The sequence below is a fragment of the Squalius cephalus genome (assembly GCF_949319135.1).
Source record: "Squalius cephalus genome assembly, chromosome: 13".
NCBI lineage: Eukaryota > Metazoa > Chordata > Actinopteri > Cypriniformes > Leuciscidae > Squalius > Squalius cephalus.
The window spans coordinates 6230941-6251561 of NC_137134.1; the positions used below are offsets into that span (position 1 = coordinate 6230941).

Here is a 20621-nt window from a genome sequence, read left to right on the forward strand (position 1 = left end):
ATTTTTCGTTCGTTAAACAACTTTGTGTACGTGTCAAATATTGAACATTTCAACGTACAGCTAGGCAAAAATATTATGATCAGGACAATGGTTTATATGCCATCTCATGTATTGTTAAGCTTAACTTCCCTTAACTTTTCCCATTCATTCTTTATGGTAGTGCTTAACACTACGGATGCAATATACTTTTTGGCCACATGTAGACTTCCTGGCGCTGTTTCGCTTTTTTCCGTGGCGTAGTGTCTGTCATCTGTCAATCATTCGCGTTCGAGACCCGTTTTACGATCGGAGAGATTTGTTTACCGGACTTGTCAGCAAACTTGTTTTGTTACTGTCTAAACTACCTGCAGACAGATTTGACCTCAGGTGACCGCATATACATTATTATTCATATATTTTATCATTTAAATTGCATGTATATTATCATGTAATCGTATTGTTAATTGTATTGAATGGTTTGTGGTGTTAAGAAACAGTAAACCAAACTTCTCGTTATAAATACAGCTGTTATTTAATAAGAGTATCTTTGTTTGTTAAGGTGAATGTTTCATCATTGATATCTTACTATGTAGGTTACTTGAATACAATGTTTAAAATATGTTAACAGTGCAGTAAGATGTAATGGAGGATCAAACCTGCAGACATTAAAAATGAATGAATAAATAAATAGATAAATAAATGTGATAATAGGAAAATAAATAAAGGAATAAACGCATTATTTCCCACCAATTTATTATTTTTTGCTTTTATATTTTAATGTTTTTTTTTATTCTTTTAATTTTATTTATTTATTTTTTCCTTTTATTTTTATATTTATTTATGTATTCATTTATATTTATATTTATTTATTTATTCCAATATGTATTTATTTCCAGATTTTTTTTATTTTAACCTTTATTTATTTCAATTTTATTTATTTTTATATTTATTCTTACATTTCTTTGCCGTGCATGATAATTAGGTGGGTTGGTCTTGCTTACCAAATATAAAAATGAATTAACAAATAAATATTTTTTTTATGTACAAATGTATAAAAGCAGAAAATAAATAAAGAAAAAAAAAATACAAAAATGAATTTGATTAAAAATAAATAATATTTATTTTATCAAGTCATTTATTCCTTTATTTATTTTCCTATTATCACATTTATTTATATTTTTATTCATTTACATATGTATTCATTCATCTTTAATTTCTGCAGGTTTGGTCCTCCTATAATGTAATTAATATCACACACAAACATATAAATTACAAAAAAAAAATATATATATATATATGTGTGCAATTTAATGGTATAATTTAACATTTTTAATTTGTTAAACTTAAAACTTTTTATATATACATTTATACATATAGATTTTTATATTAAATATTTATTACACATATATTAAGCAATTTAAATAATGAATATTAAATAACGCAAATTTATTAAACACTACTTTACATTTTTTAAGTCTCTTGTGCTTTAAGGCTGCATTTATTCATTTAAGAAACAGTAATATTATGGTAATTATGGCAATTTAAAATAAATGTTTTATATATATCACTGATGCTTTAGTTAACTGTCTTATTTCACTTTGTTAAGTATTTTCATGCTTATGCTGAATAAAAGAATAAATAGAATAATAGAATAAATAATGATTCTAGTCATTCAATGTAGTCAAGACAATCAAATACATATCATGTACATTCAGTGTTTTTGATACGTTTTTAATTTCCTCCTTGTGCTTTTCCTTGCAGGTCTGCCGCAGCCTCCATCAGCACCAGCTCCTAAAATACCAAACGTTTTGTCCTTGTTTGCATTGAATTTTAGTGTGTTTTTAAAGTTAATTTTATTGACTTGCATTATTTTATCTTGCTCAGATGTGTGAACACTAAATAATAATAACTGTTAATATTGAACTCTGTACATAATTATTTAATTTAAAATATTTATTGTTTTTTCCTGTGTTCTCCACAATTTTAGGTTTTATTATTATTAATGTTGTTGTTGTTTAATCTATAAGTATTTAATACATTACCTTTTTTCGTTTTATATAATAATATGTATATATCTGTACTATAAATAAAACGAAACTCTCTATTTTATATTTCATATATATTGGATTTCTGTACATAGTTATACAAATATAATGTGAATATCTCAAATAAAGGTCTAAAACATTATCAAAATGTTCTTTTCAATTATGCACATTCAAATGTTTTCTATATTAAAGATAACTATACCTTATTATAATGTAAAGGTTAATTGCACATTTTTTACATCCTACACAAGAACAAATATTACAAGTTTTATTTTATTTTTGTGCACAAAGTTCTTTTATTATATGTTAATCATACTTAAAGTGTATCTAGATTTAAAAATGATTACCAATTCATTTTATGGTATTTGTGGCCGAGACGGGAATCGAACCTCTAATTTGGCGTATTATTTCTGGCCCGCCTCCCTGGAATTTCCTCCGTTCCTATTGGCTTGCAGCGCTCTACACCTCCCGACAGCAGGCGTTGGTGGTATAGTGGTGAGCATAGCTGCCTTCCAAGCAGTTGACCCGGGTTCGATTCCCGGCCAACGCAAGATTGTTTTTCGTTCGTTAAACAACTTTGTGTACGTGTAATATATTGAACATTTCAACGTACAGCTAGGCAAAAATATTATGATCAGGACAATGGTTTATATGCCATCTCATGTATTAAGTGTTTTTATTTGCTGATGTCAGCAGTCACCTGACAACCAGGGATTCCTAATACATTATAATCTATTTTTATTTGTATTGTAAGTTTTTACGGATGAAAAAGCAAACCTATAATGGCGCACTTGTTGGATATCTTTTTTATTCATAGGTTTTGGGAACCATTCACACATTAAGCGTTTTTGAAAAACAAAACAAAAATTGAAATGTCTAGAAATGCTTTTTTATTTTTATTTTTTATTTTTTGCGGAAATTTGTTTCTGCCACAGATATAAAAAATATGTAAAAGGTAATTGTGACTTTTAATCTCACAATTCTGACTTTTTTTCTCTCACAATTGCAAGTTTAAAATCAAAGATATAAAGCCCGAATTGTGGGATAAAAAAATAGCAATTAATTTTTTAATTGTTTGATTCTGTGGCAGAAACAAGCATCCATAGTTTTTAAATTCCACCACGTTTTTTTTTTTTAATGCAAAAAGGCATTCAGTATAAATGGACACTTAGGGTGCACATCAGCTCTAGCTAAATATGTGTCTTCATTAAACAAGACTAAAACACACGAGACTCTCATTCATAACCGAACAACCTCACAACCAACCCAAAGCTTTGGTCAAAAGCTGATATTTCGCAGACAATTCAAACGCATAAATACTGCAAAGAAAGTTATTAAAGTTTTAGAAAATTCAGATCACCACAACATTTTATGAAATAAGTACAAGCTTTGGCATCAACATTTCAAAGGGACAAATCTGAGATGAACTCATTTTGGGGAATGAGGGGAATTTGCAATGTGACGTTTTTCTTACTGAAGTGCTTTAATCGCTGTTGTCTTGGAAATACAGATTGACATATTGTAAGATATGATCGACAGCTTTGAGCAGTAGAATATCTATGTTTTCGTCCAGATCCAGCTCTGAGCAGTAGTTCTTCACTGGGACAATGTAGGAGGTGGCCATTCCCAGCAGCGCTCCGGCCTTCACCATCTACAGAGAGACAGAGGGAATCATGGGAAGCTCATGGCAGACAGCAGGTGAAACAGTTAAAGCATCAAGCCTGACATACTGCCTGCTGAACGCTCATGCTCCTGTAAACCTGGGTGACGTCACTTCCGGTGGATTTACAAACTTGGTCCACGTGGGTCAGTAACGCCACTTGGTGTACGCCTGCAAATTAGAAGGGTTTTAGATTAATCATAGTTTCTTAAAGAGGCCATATAATGCCCTTTTATGTTCAAAAAACACACTGGATCTCATTCACTAAGCACACGTATGCACAAATTTGTATGTGAAATCTGTATAAGAACGTTTTCACGAAATAATCATGGTTCATCAATAACTTATTCTAAATATACAAAAAATAAATAAATGTAGGAACAACTGAAACCACTCGTATGCAAAAATCAACAATTTCAGATTATTGTTAAAATAATTGTGTTTTACAGCAGAATTCGTGGTGAAAAACTACATTACCCATGATGCTTGTACAGAAGTTCCACCAATCAGAAAGCAAGAGCATTTTAGAGTGGCCTTTTATTGTGGCCAGCCCTAAGGCACACCTGTGCAATAATCATGCTGTCTGATCAGCATCATGATATGCCACACCTGTGAAGTGGATGGATTGTCTCGGCAAAGGAGAAGTGCTCACTAACAGATTTAGACAGATTTGTGAACAATATTTGAGAGAAATAGGCCTTTTGTGTACATAGAAAAAGTCTTAGATCTTTGAGTTCAGCTCATGACAAATCGGGGCAAAAACAAAAGTGTTGCAATTATAATTTTGTTCAGTGTACTTAATTTATTTATTTTTTTTGTCCAGAAAGCTTATTTTATTTCATTTTGATAATTTTTTTTTTCTATTTTTAATGCAATTTTTTTGTTGTTGAGATTTTTGATTTTATTTATCTTTAAATTACTAGATTTGATCAATAAATAATAAATAAATAGTAATTTAAGCACATTCCTCACATTCTTACAACTTAAATTCAAAATAACTGGATTTGAATAACTGAATAACTGAACAATTTCATGCATAACCCTTTTAATTCAGCTCAACATACCCGCGAGGGAAGGATTTATTACTTTTTTATTACACAAAACTCCTCGAATCCATTCAATATTTTTTTTGTGTGTATTCGTGGTTCAAGTGCGACAAAAGTCCTGGCGTCTTGGACCCCTCCGATGAACACTCAATTTTGACCCGAGGGAAGGATGAGGGTTGTAAACATAATCAACAGTAGTTTTATATTTCTCCAGCGGTTATGCCGTCCGCAATGCTTCATGGGATTGTAGTTCTTTCCCTCACTAAAGCCGTTAAGTTCACAGTCTTGTACCTTTGTCTTTTTGTCCTTTTTTGCTTCAAATCAAAGTTTGTGATGTTGTGATTCTCCTCGTTGCTGGTTGGTTTGATTCATGGCTTATAACACTTTTCAGTGTGTGAACTGTGAATGCCTCAAACAAACCCGACTCACCTAAGTTGCTGATGTGTTCTCTCAGCTGCTGGAAGGTGGTGCCGAAGCTCTTGGCGTATGAGGAGACCTTTGAGGCGTCTACCACAAACACCACACAGTGCACTTTATCTGAGATGCTGGGCTTCCTCACGTAGCCCACAGTATCTGCTCCGACTGGCTGCTCGGGACTGAACTGCACACACAAAGCCATGATTCACTGGAGAACAGCAGTAACTGTTGACAAACACACACTTCGTCGAAAGTTTAAAGTAAAGAGTTCACAGTAAAAATACTTGAATTTTTGATGTAAATAATGTATAATCGTCCAGTACAGTAAACTAAACTGTAGTAAATACCACATTTTGAATGATAATGAAAGTTTACTGTAAAATAATGTAAAATGTTTTTGTAAATGTAGAAAGAATTACCTCATAATTTACAGTTCATTTATTTCCCAAGAAAGAACCAGTCTTTTTACGCTAAAATATTGTATAAATAAAAAGTATAAATCACCTCATATTTATTTAATAATCAGAATTCAAAATGCATGTTTGAGCTGTTTTCACTGAAAACAACTTGACCTGATAAATCCTAAAATATATATAGCTACTTAAATGTCCTAATTTAACACAGGCCTAATCCTGGCTTAATCTAAGCCCTGTCTGTGAAACCGGTTACATGTTTTAATGTTACATTTTACGTTATTTCGTTTGGGGTTTTTGTTAAACTGAGCAGAATTCATTACACAATTCCCTGTAACATGTAGTCTGTTTTAGGTTCGTTTTCATTCTGTTCCTGTTTTGCCTGTTTAAGGGTACAGGACGCGTACGGACGACACCATTGTCAAAACGATCCCCATTCACACGGATCCACGAAAACGACTAAAAACGCTGTATTCTGCTGCCAGGCCAGTAGATGGCGATGAAACACTATAGACTGAAGTTGAACACGTAATACGCATGTGCATGATGTCATCGTCTTCAGAGATTCACGTTTTTGTTGTTTACACAGAGACCGTTTTCAAAAGTTTGCATTTTTAGGCACTCAAAACGCTGTCGTGAAAACGAACGGCCAAAATGCATAATTTTTTTTCTGTGTTTAGCTGAAAATGGCGTTTAATGAACAGTTCTCTAGTTAGTTTCCCTGGTTGTTAATGAGTTCACACACCTGTTCTGTTTTATGCTTCATTTCAGTATTTAAGCCCTGTGTTTTGTTCAGTTCTTTGTCCGTTATCATTCATGTTAACTTGGTTGTGTTTGTTTGATGAGTGTCCCGTGTGGATCTAAACTAAGACTGTTTTTGTTATTAATGTCTTTCTTCAAGGCTTCACAACAGCCTGAATTAAAAAAAAAAAATAATAATTTAACAACTTTATTGTTAGGAGTGTCAAAGTTAGTGTGTGCACTTAAGATATTAGTGAAATATGTTTATCATAATCATAATTATTTATAACATTCACATTTACTAAATTTAGTAGTATAATATTGCTTTCTAAAGACTGGTCAGAAATCAAGATATTAATTGCAATTATTATTATTTATTCATTTTTTATAAAAATGTGTTCACTTTTCTAAATATTTTTCTAAAATAAAAATATTTGTGTGGGGGAAAAATTATACACCATTTACTTATGTGAGATAATGTTTTAACAAATTGTTTTTAGCATAATGACAATGTAAAAGCAATTCTTTAATTTTGAAAAAAATAAAAATAAAATAATTGGTTGTCTTAATAATATTACAATTCATATATTTTTTTACTTAATTTTTTACCTTTTAAAAAAATGTTTACACTTAAAATTGTTTTTTATACTTAAAAAAAAAAAAAAAAAAAAAAAATATATATATATATATATATGGCAGCCTTTTTTTTTACATCGGGGTCCTTTACAAGGGAGTCATCATATTTGGTGGTCAAAAAGTTTCAAAAAGTTTGAAAACCCCTGATTTAAATAATATTTCTTACATAATTTAAATGTTGTGTAGTCATAATGTGGTCTTTCATTGTATCACCTGTGTAATTATGGAAGTTACCTTTGCATTTAAAAAGTACCAAGCGGATTTAAGTCATTTTAAACATTAATATTATATAACCATACATACATTTATAAACTGTAAAATATATAGACATACTAATGTGATGCTTTAAGTTTTGTCACTGTATTTTTAACACTAAGGTTCACAAATATATATATATATATATATAACATTATTTTTTGAAAGACATGAAGTGGTATTAACCAACTGAGATGTACCTGGTGTCCCTCTGGAGCGTGTCCTTTAATGACCGACAGCGCATCGTGAAGAGTCAGTCCAGTGGTTTCTCCCTCGCCGACCCCCATGACGTCACACATGACCAGAGCTGTGGGCTCGTCCGCCTTCTCTCCCGCCCCTCTGATGCTGAACGAGCGAAGCTGAGAAACACCAAACCAAAATAAACATCTACTTTCTGCAAAAACTGGGCAAAATATAGATTGAACCCAGCTAACGTTCTCAGAACTGCAGCTAATGTTCAGGCAAGGTTCTCTCAAAGTTATGAACAAACTTTCTTCCAGTAATGCTAACATTCATTCAAAGTGATCTGCTCTTTAATAATGTTAGCACAAAAACATTATTTATAAATCGTTCATAAAACGTTTCGTTGGATGTTTGCCTAACACCATAATGTTTGAAGAATGATAAAAGGTAATGTTCCCTTAAAGGAGTAGTTCACTTCAGAATTAACATTAAATTTACTCCCCCTCCACGTCATCCAAGATGTTCATGTCTTTCTTTCGTCAGTCGAAAAGAAATGAAGGTTTTTGAGGAAAACATTCCAGGATGTTTCTCCATATAGTGACTTCAATGGCGTCCGACGCGTTGAAGGTCCAGATGTGAGTTTCAGTGCAGCTTCAAAGTCTCGACACGATCCAGCCGAGGAATAAGAGTTATTTTTTATAAAAAATAAATATTTATATACTTTTAACCACGAATGGTCGTCTTGCACTAGCTGTGATGCGCCACACATTACGTAATCAGGTTGAACGGTCACGCGTGTTCCGGTTCAGAAATGTAGAGCGAAAAACTCAATCTCATTTTCTCCTCCAACTTCAAAAAATGTCCGACATCGTTGTTTTACCTTTTATTTGTTTGTTTTTGTGAATGGCGTTTGACTTAGTCTTTGCACGCTGGCTTTATAAACACTAGGTCTGTTCTTACACCTACGTCCCGCTTGACCTTTCAACGTGATTACGTAATGTGTGTCGCATCACAGAGCTAGTGCAAGACCAGCATTTGTGGTTAAACAGTATATATATTTTAAATATATAAAATGTCCGCTGGTTTGTCTAGATAAGACTCTTATTCCTCGGCTGGATCGTGTCGAGACTTTGAAGCTGCACTGAAACTCCCATTTGGATCTTCAACCCGTTGAACTCCATTGAAGACACTATATGGAGAAACATCCTGGAATGTTTTCCTCAAAACCTTCATTTCTTTTCCACTGAAGATAGAAAGACATGAACATCTTGGATGACATGGGGGAGAGTAAATTATCAGGAGATTTTAATTCTGAAGTAAACCAATCCTTTAAAGCAACACTATGGAGCTTTTCCTCGGCGGTCCCCCTACAGGTTGGAAGCAGAATTGTCCATTACCGCTGTCGTAAATCATTTAGCCTCCCGCAGCCGACTGTCGCATGATGAACGATATCCACAGACAAGGTAGAGTATGATGCATGATTTTATGAAATTATGATGTATTGCGACATCAGAAATGAAGAAAAACAAAATAACGACTATTGTAACGCTTGCCGTAAAGCAAGTCAAATTTGTAATTTCTTTTGTCTCATTAGAACTACAGAAAAGCGACCCGATCTGGCAATCTTACATAGTGTGGTTATAGCAGATATAGGGCCGCAAAGCGGAGGCATAAGTGCCTTTCACCCTGTTACGACTTGATGAACCACTGAAACCATTTTGGAAACATTATTTTACGGTAAAATTTTTTACGTAGTGTTGCTTTAATGTTCGCATAACCAAGAAAAAAAAAAGTTTTGAACGTTCCGAGAACATTCAGAAACAACATTTTTATTACATTTTTATAACATTCTTAGAACATATTTTTGCTAGCTCAAAACTATGTCAATATGTGTACTGTGCTACTGTCAACCTCAGATTCACTTTGATTTCAAAGCTTCCAGTTCTAGTCATGTTTACCTTCTTGGTGAAGCTGGTAGAGGATGATGACCCCACCATGGCTCTGTTAATGACCCGTCCGGAGAACACGGACTGGACAGAACTGATGAAGCTGGACTTCCCAGCGCCGACTGGGCCGATCAGCAGAACCCTGGCTTCGGTCACGCTCTCACTGGCTGGTTTAAACGACCTGACCGACTCCATCAGGGTCTCCTTCGCTCTAAACACATCAATGCTGTCAGATACCTCAATCGCATGACATACAAACATCCAGTTTCCAAGCTGTGGTTCCACTTACTCTTCACTCCAGTCCATATTTCTCCACTGGTTTTCCAGCAAGGGTATAAAATCTGTTAAGGTATTAAAATAATCAATAGTTCTGAAGTAGACAGCAGGACTTCTCATTAAAGTTATTTGCGAGGTTGTTTGAATAACTGTGTTATTTTACCTAGAGGAGAGAACTGAGGTATTGTTGCTTTTTCAGTTGTGCGAGCAGATTTGGCCTTTGAAGATAGCGCTGCGGCTCGAGCAAAACTGACTGTTTCAGGCTTGCTGCTGGGACTGCTTCCGAAAGCTGGGACTACACCTAAACTGTCTGCTTCAGGCTTGCTGCTGGGACTGCTGCCGAAAGCTGGGACTCCAAATGCGAATGACATTCTTGATCAGAGAAGGGAATGTTTGCTGATGTGCCTAGAATCATAGACAGCAGAACAAGATCTTAGATTACTCAGCATCCACACATATGCCCTGACAATCATCCATAACACCAGGAGTACAGATATTATTCCCACCAGCGCCATCTTTGATGTTTAACAGGAGTGAAAGCGAGGCTGTGAGGGATAGACATACATCTCTTGTGTTTTTGGATTGTTCTGCTGACGAATCACTTCAAAAATATCTTTCCAAGGAATTTCAGTAGACAAAAAACCCAGACAATTAGAGCTGTGGAAAATCATAAGTGATCTAGGAGCTTTAAGGCATGAAGACATTTTTTTTTCCAAGGAAAATACGTTTAAATATGTCATTTTGGTGAGCAAAGATGAGTTTTAAGGGATGCAATTATTGACTACAGGGGGACTTTAAACAACTCACAGCATTACATCTTCACTTATTACAGTCCAGTTTGTCTTAATTTTATTTCATTCATGTACAAAAGTTTTTAATGAGATTAACAGAGGTTAAGTCACCATTATGGTGATCGTTGTTTGTTTTAGATGTGCTCTTCAGCCTTGACTTTTACCTCATTTCTCTTTCAGCAATTACAATAATGTTTCTAGTGAACATTTGTGCATTGCTCAAAAAAGAAGATAAAAAGGCTGCATTTTTGACAGATTTAAATAGTTATGAAGTTGAAGCATTGATGAAGTTATAAATTCAGCTGTTGTGACAGAAAGATCATTTGTAATACTGTTGTGAGATCTTCCAGAAACACTACAACCTCTGTTATAAGTTGAGACGCTCTTACACATCAGCACTCATCATCCAAACCTCAACAATGGTGACAATTATTCATTCTGCAATGCATGCTGGGAGCCATGAATATGTTATTGTATGCTGGCATGAAATATGTCACCATTGTTGAGTTTCATATGCCGATTGTTTATGTATGAGAGTGTCTAAATTACACTGTAGTTAATAACTTCCTGCTCACAATACTTTTTCATCATTTAATATTGGCTTGAGTTCTTGCTTAGTTGGAGACACTCAATATTCAACAATATTATAGATCTGCATTTACACCATTATATAAGAACTGAACTGAGCTGGACGATGACTTCACGGTTTTCTATAAATGCTAATATATATATACTAAATTAATAACTTTTTTACTACAGAAATGCACCATCACTGAACTTACTTAAGCTGGACTATGATGCTATTTTCTTCTAGAAACAAACTTTATTGCATTATTTTCCTGTTATCTCTGTAAAGCTGCTTTGAAATAATCTGTTTTTCGTAAAAAGCGCTGTATAAATAAAGGTGACTTGACTTGACTTAATAATCTAATAAACTCCAGCACTGCTTCAGTGAACACGGACACATATGAACACTGAGCCGTGTTAATGAAACGCATATATTAAAGATGTGATAGTTTGCATCGCTGAATAAATGTCACACCTCTCGAACTTTCAAAACGAGTTTTAGCTATGGTTATTTTTGTCAGGAACATATAACTCAGTATGTCAATGCAAACCAAATTAAAGCATACTTACAACACTGAAGTGAGAGTCGAGACGCGGATCCAAGTGCAATGTTGTTCTCGATATCGAGAAAACGAAAGTGCATGCGGTGTGTTTTACTGCCGGCCAGCAGAGGGCAGACATTTCATGCATTATTGTTGCAGGGAAAACCAATATATGCAAATAACTCAGATACACAATCAAATAACGCGGTCAAACACTTTCTTTAAAAGATCCTTGATTACATAATAATATGTTTTTGTCGCTATGCAGTTTTGCATGACCTCGAAACCTAAGCGTGCACAAATGTATTTTTGGTCATTGATTATTATCTTGATGATGAATATATTTCCATTAAGCTGCACTTACACGAACATAAGGATTCATTTTTGTCAATATTTTTTATTATTATCCCCCCACACCCCACACGCTTGACAGTAATAAGTACCATAAAATACAACTGTATCTAATCATGTACCATGGTATTCTTTTAAGTACAATTTATTGCATGAATATAATCATTCAGGTGCCATCTGATATGACTATCATTATATTGCCACAGTACCATAGTACACACTTGTATTTCATTGGTATCAATTTGAAAGATTGAACTTTTTGTTTGTCATACAGTTTTCTGGATGATTTTTTGTGAGCCCTCACATCACTGCAAAGAAAAACACACACACACCCAAAGTACTGTCATTCTTAATTTATCAACTTTATTTGACATTTGAAAATATGCTTACATTTTGGAATCTCGTACTGATATATTTAAGCCTGTTAGTGACATTAGCACACACTTGCTATTTTTATTTTCTTTTTTTGGCTGTTTTTTTTTTTTTTTTTTCTTTTAAGAAAAAAAAAAAAAAATCTAAAACATAGTACTTGTACCTCATAAAAATCGTTTTATCGGCTCAGGAAGGAAAACAAAGTGCAATTTTAAAAAGGTAACGCATAAACTGTCCCACTAACGGCTTAATAAAGGACCAAACAAAGAAAAAACATGTTTTAATTGTGGTCTGGTGAGGCCCTTTCCATAAAACATTTTATTTCTCATTAAGTATTGCAGCCATTGCTGTGACAATGTGCACATTAGTTGAGCTGTCTACTACATGACATCCAACAAAAACAAGGTGATCAGCAAAAAGTGTTCACGATTCAAATGACATGCTGCTTTAGTGTTAGTCGATGATGGCAGAACAATAAGGCATTCATCTTTGTATACATACGTTTCTCCTCCAAAAGGAGCCAAGACAAGGGACAAAAAAGCAGAGTATTATCAATAAATGCAGAACTAATATGTCACCTGGCTTGCACTACATATATGTTCCACGAAAATAATCTCTACTTTCCTACATAGTGTTTGCAATAAAATAGACCCTGACATTTCGAAACCACACTTTCCGTTGAACGTTTTAATCTGAAAATCGTCATTTGGTTCAAAGTACAACCTCAGTTATCTTAGTGAAATGTTTATCGAGATGGTATAGCTTAGTTTTTGTTCATTTTTTGACGAAGGTGGTTCAGTTTTGTTCAACAAAACAGATTTGACTTGCCTAAACTTGTTAAAGGTCCCACTGATACACATTGGCCCTGCTGTGCATGATTCAGCGCAGGATCTGTACAGTGACACCAACACCATTTACAGACATATCAAGTGTTAACCTGGATATTTAACTCTATTCTACTATAGTTTTCCAAGGGGCATCTAAACTGTGCAAAATATAGGTGTAAGTAATGTAGGACCATGAGCTGGTAACATCTAGAAATCAACATGCTAGATATGCAATGAATTATATAAAATAACATAACCAAACTGCTAAAAATAGCCATAAAAAAAAAAAAGAAATGGCAATATTGTCTACCCTGTTCACACAGAATCCATAACACTTTAATAAGCAGCAAGTGTACATGTTAAATTACAGATAAAACGTCATTGCTGATGAACTGAACCGAAATGCTTCATGGTAAACAAGGTAAAATGTGTGAAGAAACTGAGAGGCATCATTTTGCACATTATTTTGAAAGTGAACAGAAGTGCTCTAGTGACAGGCAGGGGTGTGATTCTTCAGGTGTCTTTAAAACTCCACTTTGCATGCTGGGAAGGTCTCGTCCTGCATGGCGACAGTGCTGTTGCTTCCAAGTACTGTGATTGACAGATCTCGCTGCCGTTCATGGGTCTCCTGGTACCAGTTGTGCATAGTCACTGAATCAAAGGTGGGGATCAAAGTCACCTGGAAGTGAACGGAAAAACTATTAAACAATTGATCAGTAAAACAGTAAATCTGACAGTCAACCTGTGAAGAGAACTGACACTATCAGGGTCAGTGAACCTTATCAAAACTATTCCTTTAAGTTTAAACCATCCATTCGACCATATAAACAATGCTGGAGATTATTCAGAAAGTTCTGCTTTTTGTGTAATATTGCTGTATGTTCTACACCTTTTGTAAAGCACCTTGAGCTTGGGAAAGGCGACGGATAAATAAAACATCTAGTTACCTGAACATCTGGCCAGGATGCTTTGCCCTCTAAAAGAGAGTCGAGAATAGATCTCATGGCTGTTTTCTTGTGCGGCTCATCTCCACTAATTATATAGCAGGATGAGCGGAGGCGCCGGAAAAACTCCACATCGACAGTGGAAGCTGCCGAGCCAGAGGGCAAATATGCCAAGTCCAAACACACTGCACTGACAGAACCTGCAAGGAGAGGCAATAACATCATGCACAACTGGACTTTCATTACTGTATGGTTGCTGTATGGCAGTGAATGAATTTAGAGACACAACCTTTTAGGGAATCCAAGAGTTACTGTTAGCATGCTAAAATCCCCTTAGATAGAAATCCATCCCTCACTAATTGACTAATCCAGGGGTTCTCAACATCCTCAATATCCACTTTCTGGCAGAGTTTAGCTCCAAACTTGATCAAACTCAGGCTACGTCTACATTAATCCGGATACATTTGAAAACGGCGTCTTCGTTTTTAAACGCTCTCCGTCCACACTAGCGTTTTCAGGCGTTTTCGGACGTTTCAGTGTGGATGAGAAACTTTCGAAAAACGTGTGAAAACGCTGAATTCACCTTTACTGCACATGCATAAAACCCCACAAAAGATCACTGATATGATTCAGATGGAAAAATAAATAATGAAGTTATCACGCATTTCTTCTGACAGGATAATTTTATTTAGTCAAATATCTCACCATTCACTGATGCGGTCCAGGTCGCACGCAGTCACCATATGTTTGGTCTAAAACGCTGAATCTGCTCTCATGTATTACCGCAGGACAGCAAATGTGAGTAAATTCTGTCATCTTTGCAGGACTGTGATATGAAGAGTGTGCAATGTAGAATATTTTTAGCAACTGTGTGAAAGTGAATAGCACATAACAGGCACAATACCGGTATAAACACGAATATCTATTGGTACAATATGCGTCACATGACTAAATTTACGTCATCGTTTTTAAATACCACCGGTTTCACAGTCCACACTACAACGCGAAAACGCCGTTTTCAAATGTATCCATTTTCATTAATAAAAACGCCGTCTCAGTGTGGACGGAAGGCCAAAACGGAGAGAAAAATATACGTTTTCAAATGAAAAACGTATTAGTGTGGACATGACCTCAAATACCTGCAATTTTCTACTAATCCTGAAGACCTTGATAAGCCTGTTCAGGTGTGTTTGATTAAGGCTGGAGCTAAACTCTGCAGGAAAGTGGACCTCGATGGCCAATCCCTGGACTAGTCAACTGTCCTGCCCAATCCCCAATAGATGTGCAATTCATATATTTCTGGAAGAAGCCATGAGCACTCACTGGATGAGGACTTTGAAAGCCCTGGTCTAGATCCGCTGGTAGCATTGCGGGATGTAGGCCTGGTGTCCAGACTGGACGTAGCCCGAAAAGTTCCACTGGTAGACACCGGAGCACCAGTCTTTGCCTTCCCACTTTGCGTAATGTTTGCAGATGCAGTCTTTGAGGACACAGTTGCAATTTTTTTGGTCTTCGACGTTACATTCTTGGAAGATCTCCCCTGAGCATCGGCCTCTGGGTCGGCCATGCAGGCGCCAGGCTGGGGCGGCAGCGGTGGTAAATCCTTCATCGGGGCAGGTGGAGGGTCTTCGGAGACACGCTGGGAATTGTGGTGTATCGAATGAGTGCTAGGATGGTCATGAGGATGGTGGGGTGGAAAGATATCACTAGCTTCCTCATCAGAGTCCAAGTCCTCAGTAATGGAGGGACACTCTTCAGTGGCCGGTGGCGCATCAGAATCAGAAACCGAGATGAGGGAGACACTAACAGAGGACGTGGTCTCCTGACCTTCCACTGACTGAGGATCACTACTACTGCACTGGTTCGGCTCTTGAGAGAGGTCAGGACTTGGGGCAACAACCTCACAGGACAGTCCCTGCTGGTTCTCTGGGGATTTGTGATGCTGAAACTCACAAGGTGAAACCAGACATAGATCGACATCATGTGGAAGGATGTCAATCTGTGGTCCAAAGAGGTGATTCTCAGATTCATCATATGTGTTTTGACTATTATGAGATGTTTTTAAATCCGTTTTTGGTAAATGTCCATTAGTGTAAGCCAAATTACCAATCTCCTCCTGTGAATGACAAACAGGCACTTGTTCATAGGATAACGAATCGTCTACTTCAGTGGAGTGTGGAGAGCCAACTTCCGCAGGAAAGGAAGTGAGGCTAGGAGAGGCGTCGGGTAGAGTATCTTTAAGTGAAGTAGAGGAGAGAAAGCTTGGTTGTCTATCTTGTGATGATATGGAGCTGTTTTCTAGATTGCTTCTCGAACAACCTGCCATCGAGTTCTTGCAGAATACCATCTGACTGTCTTCAAAACCGAGACCAGAAGCCCTGATGCCTGCCTTACAATCTTCGCCAGAGACCTGAGAGGCATTATTCTTCACAGAGTCCGTGGGAGAAACTAACTCGAGGGTTTTTTCGTCCAAGCTTGTACAGACATCCTCTTTGGGGCATCCATTAAGCTCTGTTGGAGTGAGATCAAAGTTTACACTTCTCTCACTCTTTGGAGTCTGTGCAAGTGGGGAGGAGGGTCCAATAGTAATGTTTGAGCCAGGGTTCCCATCCATACTCCGAAACTTCTCTGGACTTTCGTCAGTACCTTTTTTAGAGCCATTCACCTGCACATCATTGTTGCCAGAGGCACATTCAGTTCTTGAGCTTAGATTATTGCCTTCAACATCCTGCAATTGTTCATTCTCCATTTTCAACTTTTCCATTTGTGCAGTACCATCCTCAGGCGTAGATGTCTTTGGCCGGTCTGCACTTGCTTCACTTGAGGATTTCAGATTGTCAGGCTCTTTTTTGTCTGGCTTTGGCTTCCATTTGGGTAAAGGATCCTTTTTAGGGACCATCACATCTTTCTTTAGTGAGCCATTCTTGACAACTGACTTTCTAGACTCTGCACTGCCTGGCAAATGTCCGGTGACTTTCTTAACATCCTTACCAAGAGTTTTTGTAGTTGTTTTTTTGTCTTCTGGTTTGACCTCTTTCTTAACCTCTTTTTTCACATCGGGTTTAATATCTTTCTTGGGCTTTGCACTGAGATCTTTTTTCAAGGGTTCTTTCTTTTTCTCTACATTCTCATCCTTCTTTGCAATACTTGTCAGTGGCCGTTCCTCTTTCTTCCTAACTTCCCTCTTTTCATCTTTAGCAGGTTCTTTCTTAGTCACTTGCTTTTCAGGCTTAGATGGTCTTTGTTTCACATCATCTTTTGGCTTTGCTTTTTCCTCACCCTCTTTCCCTTCTTTTGGAACGGTGTCATTAGTGGATTTGGTCTTTGTTTTAGTGTCTTGCCTTTTCAACTCTACTTTGCTTACCTTGTCTTTGAGTAAGGCACTACCAGGTCGAGATTCTTTGGATATACTCTTAAGACTTTCCTTGCTCCCAGCATGCTTTGGCTGTTTATCCAACTTTGATGTCTCAAGGTCCTTCAAACTAACTACTGGGTGTTTGAGAAACTCTAGATGCTTTAGTCTCTCTAAACCTTCAAAGATCTTGGATTCTGGGGTGCACCCAGGAAACAGAACCCGAATGATCTTTTCTCGAGGATTAGCTGGATGCCAAACCAACAGGGCACATATGGAGACCATACAGTCTAGAGGGATTTCTGAGGTTTTTATGTTTGGAGTGCTAGCAGGCCAAGTTTGCAAGAAAGCTTCAAGTTCTTTGCTACCTTTGACTGGATTGAGTACATAAAGATCTAGGCGACCTACACCCATCTTCTGGAAAAGAATCACCGGCTCGATAGCCGGCCCAGCAGAGCGACTGAGCTGCTCTGGAAAAATTGACAACCTTTCTAAATGCTGTAACGTTAGGGCAACTTGATCACAACTTCGAAGGACCCTGGGGTCAGTCTGCAATGTTTTGAGTCTTTCAGAAGCATTGAAAAATACAACCCCTATTTCTGGCGATATCAGATTCTTCTGCCAGTCTTCATTGCTCTGCGATCCAGCGGACTCCTCTTCTTCTTGTTGTTCAGCCACTTTTCTGTGAAGTAGGCTGTTCATACCAGGTAGATTATCCACGCCAACATGGGTGAGCAATACTGAGTCGACTCGGTCTAAATGTCTCACCAGTTTCCAAAAACAGGATCGAGTGTCAGACCCCCCATTGACCAAGACATTGAAACCATTCACAGCAAAGAAGGCACAGTCACCTCTTCCTCCGGGAAACACATAGCAGCAGGGACGGGACAGTTTCAGGAAGCCCACTGTACTGGGTGGCACAAGGAGATCAAAAGGCGACTGAGCTTCAAGAGACTCTGACAGATACTCGGTGAACTCCTGAAGGCCCTCCATCTCTGGTAGCACTAATGGAGGGTTGGTTTTAATTTCTATATAATCTTGCAAATTATGCTTTTCTAATTGAGAATTTTTCCACATCCCAGATTCTGGACAGCTCAGGGTTAGGCTGGCTTTCTGAGAAGGGTCTGCAGAGCTCAGAAGATCTCCAATCTGTGTAGGGAAATGGAAACTTTCATTAATTGGAGGCAATTCATTTGTTTTTGTGTATTTTAATATCAAAAGAGTAGAATTACTACATAATTAACTAAGGTGACTGACCTCTTCATCTGTAAATATCTGGATAAAGTCATTTAGTGAAAAAGACCCAATTTGCAACTCAAGGTCTCCAGTATCTTCAACGCATTGTCCAGCAAGAATTAGCAGCTTATGAAGAGACGTATCAGAAATGAGCCGACGGACCTATGAAAATAAAGACCAGCATTAAAATGTGCAACAAGTATGGGTTACACTTAAATATTATTGGAGAGTATAAGCAAGCTAATGTTGAACTATCCAAACAGGTATTCAGCCCTCAAATCAAGACCCAAACTACATTTTAAGAGGGATTAAAAGAAGACACTTGGCTGCTGCTCTGGATAGCAAATATCAAGAGCAAATATAACTGGACAAGGTACTTCAAGAAATGCATCAACATCTCCCTGTGTTTACACAGTCAAACACAGTTGGGTAAACACCAGTCAAATAGCTTTCATACATTTATCAGGAAATAACTGCAGTGGACAGGAACTGAGGGTGCAAGTGTGGATTTATACAGCAAAACCAATATTTAACCGTTTAAACATAAGAAAATCAATTGGATCATAAAAGCGAACATTACTCCGTCTTTGATTTAGGGTTGGGTAATTTAACTTTTAAAAAAATCTTTATATTTGCACTTACATTTATTCACTAAGCAAACGATTTTATCCAAAGAGATTAACAAATGAGGAATACAACAAGCAATTCATCTTAAGGGGGATTTCAAAGACATTTGTTTTTGACGAACAATATGTAGATGTGTAGTGAGTAGATGTGGATTGTTTCTGAGTGTAGTAACGTTACATTACATAACTTGCATGCACATTAAGGAAATTAAATAAATTGATTTTATTTAAGAACACTTGTTTCAAAAGTTAAAGGGACACTCCACCCATTTGCATTAAGCTTTGCATTGTTAGAAACCCAGTCATACTATTGAATGGTCGTGCAACACTCATTTTCCCCTGAGACGAGAGAAATCTGTTATTTACCTCTTACACTTCCTCCTACAATGACGCAAAAATCGTCATTTTGCGTCATTGTAGGAGGAAGTGTAAGAGGGGGGGATTTCTGTTGAGACTACAAGCACTAGTTCCTCATCTTTCCCAGGGGGCGGGACCCGCTCACGCTACAGACCTATTACAGATCAGTGGGTGGGACTTTACTCTCTGAAACTGAAAGCAATATCCTCCATCTTGTTTGAAGCTAAGCTAACAGGCGCTGTGGAGACAGATGTAAAGTTATGACAATAGCGGAGGAGAGTGCTCAATATGATATAGAAGAAGAGGATTTCGGAAGTCTGATGCTTGAATCAGGTGTTTGTGGCTACCTTTACAAGCCGCATTATAGCGAAGAGCAGCCGAGGCAGAAGACCTGCCTGCCGCGGACGAGGAGCCCAGACTGGCTCGAGCTGGGGGCGGACTGGTGGCGCCGGTGATCTCACTATGCAGCTACGAACCGCTACGAACACAGAGATAGAGTCCGTCTGCGGCAAAGAATTTCAACGATGACAATTTCTCCTGGACGAAATCTCTGAATCAGACGAGGACACGGACGTTTGTGTTGAGAACTATCCTAGTTTCGCACCGCATATGTTCTGACTGAACATCCAGGTACCATGCAATAATTCACCTTTTCGAAAGAAATACAAACGAGGAGTAATGCACTAATGAGTTCGCCAACTAACTAGACATTTTGTGTGAATGTGAAATGAATTTCAAGCTCTGGTGGTAGCTAGCCTTGTAGACGGAAGAGTGATTCTCTTATAGGCAGATATGCGCTTTCTGGATTAGTGGGAGTGGCTTGCGGAGCTGTGCAATGTGGTGCATTGTGGGAGTTGTTGTCTTTCATACAAATGCGTCCTGAAGTTATTTTTTGTCTTTCCTCGGTCACGAAGGCACCAAATTCAAAATTTATTTTACATTTTGACTACATATATGACCCACTTTAAATAAAAAACAATGTTCAAATGGCTGGAATGCCCCTTTAAGGCACTTTAAAAAGTGAATGTCATTTAATTTCAATAAAAGATGCGATCTTGT

At 37.0% G+C, this 20621-nt stretch overlaps 2 protein-coding genes across 2 annotated transcripts in view; both read right to left on the bottom strand.

Annotated features, from left to right (window-relative positions):
* Positions 1-2783: 2783 nt before the first annotated feature.
* Positions 2784-11596, bottom strand: ifi44g (interferon induced protein 44g). Its single transcript, XM_079889677.1, has 8 exons — positions 11526-11596; positions 9761-10002; positions 9611-9662; positions 9334-9532; positions 7393-7551; positions 5160-5331; positions 3755-3855; positions 2784-3675 (listed from the first exon to the last, which is right to left on the bottom strand). Exons 2-8 carry the CDS (start codon positions 9966-9968, stop codon positions 3508-3510), a joined length of 1059 nt encoding a protein of 352 aa, XP_079745803.1. The 5' UTR covers positions 9969-10002; positions 11526-11596; the 3' UTR covers positions 2784-3507.
* Positions 11597-12349: 753 nt separating this feature from the next.
* The window catches only part of map1sa (microtubule-associated protein 1Sa), a 35361-nt gene continuing 27089 nt past the window's right edge, over positions 12350-20621 (bottom strand). The window contains exons 4-7 of the mRNA XM_079889577.1: positions 18601-18741; positions 15315-18492; positions 13995-14191; positions 12350-13726 (exon numbers count right to left, since the gene is read on the bottom strand). Of these exons, the coding sequence (XP_079745703.1) occupies positions 13571-13726; positions 13995-14191; positions 15315-18492; positions 18601-18741 (3672 nt within the window). The 3' untranslated portion in view covers positions 12350-13570. The remainder of the gene's footprint in view (positions 13727-13994; positions 14192-15314; positions 18493-18600; positions 18742-20621) is intronic.

Bases quoted from the DNA above. Each gene is read 5' to 3' on its own strand.
- ifi44g (XM_079889677.1), bottom strand. From the start codon at position 9,968: ATGTCATTCGCATTTGGAGTCCCAGCTTTCGGCAGCAGTCCCAGCAGC. The intron at 9,663-9,760 runs GTAAAATAACAC...ATACCTTAACAG, and splicing joins ACCTCAGTTCTCTCCTCTAG to ATTTTATACCCTTGCTGGAA. The intron at 5,332-7,392 runs GTACATCTCAGT...TTGTGTGTGCAG, and splicing joins ACGCTCCAGAGGGACACCAG to TTCAGTCCCGAGCAGCCAGT.